Source organism: Astyanax mexicanus, chromosome 16, assembly GCF_023375975.1.
Source record: "Astyanax mexicanus isolate ESR-SI-001 chromosome 16, AstMex3_surface, whole genome shotgun sequence".
NCBI lineage: Eukaryota > Metazoa > Chordata > Actinopteri > Characiformes > Acestrorhamphidae > Astyanax > Astyanax mexicanus.
Genome location: NC_064423.1, coordinates 33,202,902 through 33,212,222, shown reverse-complemented (window position 1 = coordinate 33,212,222; position 9,321 = coordinate 33,202,902). Strand labels below are relative to the sequence as shown.

Genomic DNA, 9,321 nt, shown 5'->3' with positions numbered 1-9,321 from the left:
AAAAAAAAAATCCTACTAACCAAATAAATAGATTTTTTAAATGTGCACAGTACTGTATGTACATGTAGCACAGTTCCACCCTGATTCATTAGGACTTTACACAATAACTGTCATTAAAAAATTTAAAAATTAAGAACGAGTCTTCATTTATCCAAAATCCTACTTACAAAACGTCTATATTGCTTTATATTGTTTTTCTCCTGGTCCTGTACTGACCTCTAATACACCCCCCACAGCATGCTCCTTCAGTAACCATATTATATTATAGAGTATTTCTTCAGTATTCCTTCACAAAGCAGCCTGGAAAGAGTACAAGGTAGTGGCGTGTTATTTTAGAGCATTAGTGTAGGACAGTGAGGTATTTCACACAGCAGAATTTCTCAAATAATTACTAATTATTGTATCTAGACCAGTATCTTTCCAGTAAGTTTTAGCACCAGCCCACTGGCTCCTGTAATAGATATGATAATAGTGATAATAGTCAACATGCTTTTTTGATCTTTTACTAACTGTAGAGAAACATGCTAAAATGAGGTCCATTGTGATTTAATAGGTTGAAGCCTGTCTGTCCAACAGAACAACATCTAAGGTGCACTCCTATTGGACAGTCTTTACAAATGAATTACGCTCCTCAGTTTTAGAGAAATCCTGATGTGTGAAAGAACTATAAAGGCAGAAAGTTGACCTCCTTATGACCAGAGTTAGCGAAAGGCTCCCTGAACAGCGGAGGAGGCCGCAGTGGCTGCAGCAGACTGGAAGTTTCTGTTGGTGACGACGCCCTGAGAGAACTCCTCCTGGGCCTTCTGGAAGCTTGCGCCCGTCCGCCTGTACTTAGAGTGGACCTGCAGAAAGACGAGCAGACCACGTTATAAAATAACCCAAGTGTGGAAAGAGGAGCACACATTAAAGCTTGTAAAAGTTCTACCAGGAGACTCAATGCTACATTATTGATTTTTGTAACCAATCATCTATTTTTGTGCCCTTTTGTCTCCTGAATCATTCTGTTAGAACTGTAGTTCCTTCTCCTTTCAATCTAACACCATATAAAATACAGCTCTGGAAAAAACAACAAGACACCACTCAAAAATTATGAGTTTCTTTGATTTTACCAAACTGAAAATATAATATCGGAGGAAACTAATTGAATGAAATCAAGAGGAACTAAGCTGAACTGCTTGCATTTTTTCACTAGGCGTTGGGCCAAGTTATCCAAAAGCAGTGTGTAAGACTGTTGGAGGAGAACATGCCAAGATGCATGAAAACTGTGATTAAAAACAGGGTTTTTCCACTAAATATTGATTTATGAACTTTATGAATATGAACTTGTTTTCTTTGCATCTCTTTTGTTATTCAGCAATTTCTTATTTTCTACAAATAAATGCTCTAAATTACTATTTTTATTTGAAATTTGCAAGAAATGTTGTCCGTAGTTTATAGAATAAAACAACAATGTTAATTTTACTCAAACATACACCTATAAATAGCAAAATCAGAGAAACTGATTCAGAAACTGAAGTGCTCTCTTAATTTTTTCCAGAGCTGTACCAATCTCCACCATCTCAGAAAACGTGACCACGTGTTAAAGGCATATATATATATATATTTTTTTTTTTGACCAATTTCTTTTTACAGCGTATAGGTTAGCTGATTCATGTAAATGCAATACACAGAAACAAAAGTGACATCCAACATCCTAACAACCTAAATAACTCTGAATAGCTCTTATCACTAAATGTAATCAAATCCTCACAGCAATGCAACAAAATGTGACAAAGACTTTTCGGCACAGCAGAGACAATTACTCATACAAAAGAATGATAAACTAAGTAATTAACTTTTTTAAATTAACAAAATAATAAATGAGCCAGTGTCCCAATACATAATGTCTATAAAATGAATACACTAATGCTAAAACAAACCAATTCTAATACACAGTGACTCACACGTAACTTACCATTTTCAGTAAAATGACTGCCAGCACTGCGTTCACTGTGAAGAACATGGCCACCAGCAGCATGAACACAGCAACCCCAATATTGAAATTGAGCACAGAGATGGCGGAGATCCAACCACTGCAAAACAAGCAGCATCACAATGATGTATCAACCTGCTACGGTTTCCAGAGGTGTTAAGTTAGGAAACACAAATACTGTGTTACGTTAATTAGAAATGTTGGTTATCTATACTTTACTGGGGTAAAATACTTTTTACTTCTCCTCTTTACATTTTTACACAATTATCTGAAATTTCTACTCCTTACATTTTAAAAATAGCCTCGTTACTCCTATTTCATTTCAGCTTGTTTTCATTCCGGCTTCTCATTGTTTAATAAAACCCCCATCCAAATAAATTTCTTCATCCAGATTGTAATTCAATGAGAAGTATAAGCATATACCATTCTGACACCCTATTGGTTTATATGATCCATCACACCTGCACACATCACACCCACAATCCAGCAAGAACATAGCAGATGTAGGTAGCCTAGTATGAAGATGATCCATGCAATTCCGATTTTTGATCAGATTGGATTTGGCTATTTCAGTCTCTATCTGTAATGTAAATGAATATGTCCCTGAAACAGCACATATGCACACGTTTATGCATGTTTTGCCATTCTGCCAGTGTTGTGTTGAAATTCAAATCCCCTTAATGTTTTATACTAATAGTTATTCATAAAAAAAAACAACAGGAATCTTGAGTGTAACCTTTTGTGCCTACACTACTGTGAAAAGCACATGTACATGAAAAGTAGTCTGATTTGGGCACAGAGACAGAAACTAGCACAACACCACTGCTGGCTGATGACGTGTGCGGGCTCACATTTTTTAAAAACAAACAGTCAATGAGGTTTTTAACAGATTTTATCAGAGCTGTAGAATGTGTTGTTCAAATGGCAATCAGACCTCTGGTTTAGATTATTTTAATTTCTTCCCATTTAACAGATGAAAGGACTTGGTCTTGCACAAGGGAAAAAAGTACCTATAAAAACAACTAAAAACTCTCAGCCCTGGCACCTTAAATCCAACACCTACTGCTTGCTGGTTTACTTCATCTGGGATACTACTGAGATACAAACAACCCCCTAATTACTCTGATTAATGCACTGAAAGCCCTCAGGAGCAGAGTCAGAAAATTAAAGCGCATTAACTCACCTGTTTCCCCAACTGGGGATTCCCACACTCTGAATGATGTAGACGATCACTTGGAAGGAGAAGATGAAGAAGAAAAAGAAGAAGCTGAAAGAGCTGTCCGACCTGTTACAAAAACAAGATAAAAACGATGCACACTGGTTTATAAACAACTTTACAGCATCAATGTTCATATTATAGACACGCTAATATCTGACACTTTTCAAGTGCATAACATTAAGTGCATAGCATCCAGTTAAGCTGCTCTGATTGTTGAGACAGGGTCAGGGCAAGGACTCTACTGTAAGTCATTTTAAGTCGTCTACTGGTCACTCTTTGGCTCTTGTCGAAGAGGTGGAGGTAAATTTGATTTCTGTCCCATTTATGTTATTTAACTCACTTGAAGGCCTTGTAGACGGGTCTGTACCAGCAGATAAAAGCTGCAGGGCTGAAGAGAAGAAACCAGAGGATGGAGAGGCCGAAGTCTATCCCTTTCTGAGCGTTCACAGTGAAGCATGCCAGACACGCCAGCACATTGAGAAACAGTGTCACACAGTGATCTGCAGGAGAGGAAGATTAAACAGAAATGTATATAAGCATTTGCAAAAAAAAGAGCTAACAATCTATGTGTATATAGGCATCTCTGAAGAAAATATACATCCTGAGAGTCTGCAGTAATAATGATTAGAATGATATGGATTGGAGTATACACAGTTGCCGTAGTGTAATAATAACAACACTTTTGCAACTCTGTAAATATGAGGTTGATTCTGCACCCACACTAAAATATTTCTGCACTAAAGGAAACCATCTGCCAAATGCTGTATAAGTGAATGTAACACAAGTGTCAAAACACAGCTGACAAATACAGTTGAAAAGTTTCCGACTAGTTTCTGTGTAGCAATCAGTCAAAAAATGGTCTTATCATAGAAAAAATCTGAAAATTATGTAGGATTTTATTCTTTATGTTGGAAGCTTATAAGCAATACCCTTCCAACCAAGTAGGATACTAAAGGCAACACCTAGCAACATCCTAGCAGCCACCCTGCGATACAGAGGAAACCACACAGCAACCACCTAGCAACAATCAGATTATGGCAAATAAACTACCTTGTAGCACACTCCCAACCATCAAACAACTTCATCCTAACACTGTATTAGCACCTACTTAGGAACACCACAGCAACCACCTTGAGCAGCTCAGCAGCCCCCTAGCAAATGCACATCAACTATTTGGGTCACTGTAACAATAACTTAGCATCAGCATAGCAACCAACTGGAACAGCAAGTTATATAGTACGTATCAGTATACTACAGCAATTCCTCAACAATCCCACAGCAACCCCCCCTAGCATCATATAAACTTAATACTGTATATAAGGCAAGTACAGTACTTACACATCCAGAGGTAGTACATCATCTTGCAGACTCTGTGGAATTCCACAGGGATTTCCTCGTTAAAGTCCTGGTAGAAGCATGGTTTTATTGGGAGGAACTTGGGCAGCGGAGGCCAGTTGTTTTCTTTGCCTGAAAATAAATTTTAATAAAATAAATTGTTTGCTATTTCTCGTTTTGTGCTTAACAAAAATTATTGTTATTATGTATAATATCAGGCTCTGCTCACCCCTGGCTGTGTCTCTGCTCTGTAGGTCCTCCTCTTTTCGCTGCAGCTCGGCTGCTTTTCTCTCCAGCTCAGCCTGCTGCTTCAGGAGGTCAGCCTGCGCAGCAGCTGCAGCCGCCTGCACAACACAGCACTCAGGCTCAGTAACATCTTCTATAAATACTATTTATATTTTTATAATAATCATACAAATATAAATGAAGGTGGATGGCAGAGAGGTCCATTTACACCATAATAATCATAATAACTTTTTTAAAATAGCTTGATTTAAAATGTAAATGCTGTTTTTTAATGCATTAAACTATGAACATTAACAACTCATAAAATGCATTATATGATTATTGTTTTCCTACATCACAAGAAACTTGGCATCAAAGATAGAACCCTGCTCGCCCCAGTTTCTCCACAATTTACTTGTTTTCAGTTCCCATATACACTAGCTCATTCCCATGACATGATGCTACCAGTGCTGGGAGGATAACAGCTAACATGTATTTTTCTCAAGTCACATAAAGCCAGTCCACCACATCTCTTTTAGACTGCCTTTACTGTAACATTATTGGTACAGCTCAACATGCTTGGAGGAGAACACTAACTACAAGTTCTGTCCTGGGTGATTTAATAATAAGTGGCCAGCACAAAGTAAAGAACAGGTGTAAATGGTGTGAAAAGTGTCTTGAGGACATACTGTATTCCGATCACTCAAACCACATTGAGAGGTGGTACAGATGTCACCATGCCCTAATGGCAGGTGTGAGTTAAAGTTATAAAGTCCCCAGTATTAAGCTGTGAAGCTTTTGGATGATTGAATTAAATGGGACTTTGATGAGGTGGATGGTCTGAATGATTTTGTAAATATGGTGCACCTCAGGTTATATATCTGACTACATTTGTGAACTAGTAAATGGTGACAGGAATAAGGTGTTTGTGTGCACGAGCCTCTAGAGAGTGTGCTGTGTTTGACTCATTAGCAATTGGCTAATCCACACCGAGCGGTACTGACCCGAGGACTGGGCTCCACTGTGGGCTGCAGAACAGCAGGCTGAGAGGCAGCTGTGATGGGTATGGTGCTTCCACTGAGATCATCCTACGGGGTGGAGAGAGATACAGAGAGAGCAAGAGAGAGAGAGAGAGAGAGAGAGAGAGAGAGAGAGAGAGAGAGAGAGAGAGCAAGAGAGAGAGAGAGAGAGAGAGAGAGAGCATGAGAGAGAGAGAGAGAGAGAGAGAGAGATTATCTTAATGTTTTGCATGTCGTTCACATAGAACTGAAACAAACAGTCATAAACACCAGACTGCCATTCTAGATAATGGCTAACATGTTTTCCTCTTTGTCGAGTGTCAAATAATGAAGTAAAAATACACTAATGATCAAGACTGGTGTTGTCTGACTAGGATTGTCTGTGTAAACAGACAAGACAGCTTTGTTTCTCAAAAATAGTGACTTAACAGAACTGAAGTAATGATTGACTTTAAATGGAAGATTTTATTCCAAGTCATTCTGGAGCATGACTGTCACTCACATATGTCAAAAAGTGAAAAATGTAATGATATAAAGTTTTTGAGTGACAGCAAAGATCTGACACATGACACACTTCTGTACACAGTGAAAGTTGCCAGTCTTACCAGTGCCCTGGCTGAGAACGGGTTGAACTCCTCTAACCCCTCTGTGTTAGTGTTCGTCACCTGGGTCACTGAAGGATCCTAAGGAGATGTAAACATTCATCAACATGAATACACATTTAAAAACATTCACAGTTCTATACATTATATAGATATGTAGTGAGTAAGCTACAGTTAATGTTTTTTTTTTTTTTTTTTTTTTTTTTTTTTAAGAGAGTGTGTGTGTGTATATGTGTGTTTGTGCTATTAAAGCCTCAGTATCAGCTGAAAAATATCTCTTATGAAGAATAACAATTTAAGATGCCCTTACATATAACCTAATCCTAAATATCTACTAAATGGTGTGCCTTTAACTGCATCCTTTGACCATTGCTAAACAGTATCCAGAATTAGTGTAGAAATAGAAAACAGTAGGGACTGATGTACTTCGATCATTCAAATAAAATCAGGTAGTCACAGTAAGAAATGAAGTCTTTTTAGGTGCTTTGCTGAAGACTCTGAAGTTAGGAAGCAGGTTTACCATATTCTGCAGATGGAAAGAGCAACTTTCATTTTAACCTTCATTGTGTAACAGGTTATATATATCTAAATATACAAACACCTTTATAACGTGTTTATGAAGGGTGTATTAAATATCTTAGGTTGTAAATGCCTTAAAAAACATTAATAAGCAGTTAAACTGATTTGCCAAATAGTGATTCCACATTCATTTATACAGTTAAACCTCAGATCTTTCTAACTGGATAAAAAGATAACTTATCTAATGCATGTCTTATTCACTTCATTCTCTGAGAGTAGGGCAAAATAAACCTCATCTTTTATGATAATAGACCAAGAGTATAAAAAAGGATTTTCTTAATTTAAGGCAGCATAAACCCTTACATCACCCAGTGCCCCTCCCTATCTACCGCTCACATTTTTTTTTTAGCCTTTTTCTAATTTGGGCTGAGGGTGGAGTCAGGTAAAATCAGGGGGTTTAGTGCCTCTTTAAATTAGTACCTGTTTATTGTCTGTATTATTTCACTTAAGAACTACACAGGCGACTGACTTACTGAACCCACTGCATTACAGAAGTGCTGTTTTCCTATATAGGTGGTTAAATATTAAATATTAAAACAGTTTGAACGAGTACAGAAACCTCCAGTAAGAAGACTAAACTGGAGATTTAGAGTTTTGTTGTTGTTGTTCTTGGAGTGAGTGCCTGAAGAAACTCAAATAAACAGAAACACCTGAGCACCATCCTACAGATCCCATTACACCTCACACCTCACACCTCACAGATACCAGCCCTTAGCCTAAACTACTGAACTACTAATAAACTACTGACCACAGCAGTTAACAAAATAACCCAGTTTAAACCTGTATTAAACACAGCAGATTAAATACACAGTTATTTAAACTGTAAACGGAATAAAACGCGCTGTTTTAAAGCTAATATATAATTCATAACAACACAGCACACTTCCTCCATCGCCTCTCCAGCTCCTCATTGGTCTACGTGTCTACACAGCCCATTCTGATTGGTCCAACAAGCTGTCAATCACACCGCAGCAGAGAAAAGGCGGAGTCTAGCAGAGGCCAAAGTCAACCCACCCAACAGGTTTCGCCTACAAACTTTTCGCGTCATAAACGCGGCGTTTTTCCCGAATTACGGAATAAAAAAAAGCTCGGTTCCGAGGATCTTTACCTGGAACGGGTTCACATCCACCGGGTGGACGAAGGGGTTGTTGTCGAACCCGGACATGCTGGCAGGTGCTGCAGTACAGGTGTATCACTCGCTGCTGCTACTGTTACCTGCCCGCCTCGTTACCGAGTAGTGAACGCGTCACACACCTGAAACAGGTTCCTTTAGAATGAGTCGAATCAATCGATCCAACGAGTCGAGTCAGCAAACTGATCCGAAACTCTGTTTTTTCTCTCTCTCTCTCTCTCTCTCTCTCTCTCTCTCTCTCTCTCTCTCTCTCTCTCTCTCTCTCTGTATTGTGTTTTTATCCCCTACGGAAAATAAATATACATTTATTACCCAAATGTCATTTCTTCTCTTATAAATCCCAAAAAGCAAAATTGTGTTGAGACAATGTTCATATTTCCAGATCTAATGCATTGATTCAACATTGATTCTGTGTTATGTTTTTTTTTTGTATGTATTGTTTGTAATAATCTTCAATTTCATTAAATATATATTATTAAACTTGTAGCCTTATTTTTATCTTATTTTTTATTATGATTCTGTTCTTATAGCTTGTATTTGGTTCTTGAAATAATTTTATTATTTTTATATTATTATAAAAACAATTACTATTATTTATGGAGAGCACATTTAATTATGAGTGTACAAGAGTTCCAGCCATTAAACACCTTTAAATAAACGTTGATTCAATTCTAAATGTTGCGTTAAATAAATGTTAAATAAAGGAGTGTTGTGGATTTATGTTTATATGTATTTCTTATTTGTTATCTATTTTTATGTTTACTGCCCACAGCATTCACAGAGAATTTGCCATTTTTTTTGTAATATACCACAGATTCTGTCTTTATTCTGTGTTGTATCATATTGCATTCTCCTTTTTTTTTTTACCTTGCCTCTTACTTTTTTTGCACTCTGTAAAAGAATCTCTTATTTTGGTATAGAAATGTTCTTGTATGCCTACAATTGGAAACATGTTTACAATTTAATTCCTATGTAGGAACAACCTCTTTTCAGACATTAAAGTTTTTAAATAATTATATTTGGAGGAATTTTAATATGTTTTATCTGTACAGAACAAACTAAATAAATAACATATAATAACAATAATATAAAATATAATAACATAATACCAATATATAATTACATAAAACATTATATAGTTAATTATATATTATAATTACTATAAATTACAATATTATCACAAGAATATATAACATATTTAAAAATATATATTATTAAATCATTTAATAAGAAGAATA

The 9,321-nt window shown here is 36.7% G+C and overlaps 1 protein-coding gene across 1 annotated transcript; it reads right to left on the bottom strand.

Moving 5' to 3' along the window:
• Nucleotides 1-304: 304 nt before the first annotated feature.
• On the bottom strand, nt 305-8,206 carry scamp2l (secretory carrier membrane protein 2, like). The gene is made up of 9 exons (XM_007231842.4): nt 8,060-8,206; nt 6,376-6,453; nt 5,756-5,839; nt 4,756-4,870; nt 4,530-4,658; nt 3,532-3,691; nt 3,156-3,257; nt 1,955-2,072; nt 305-842 (listed from the first exon to the last, which is right to left on the bottom strand). The coding sequence occupies exons 1-9, from the start codon at nt 8,114-8,116 to the stop codon at nt 702-704; spliced, it is 984 nt and encodes a 327-aa protein (XP_007231904.3). The 5' UTR covers nt 8,117-8,206; the 3' UTR covers nt 305-701.
• Between the last annotated feature and the right edge of the window lie 1,115 nt (nt 8,207-9,321).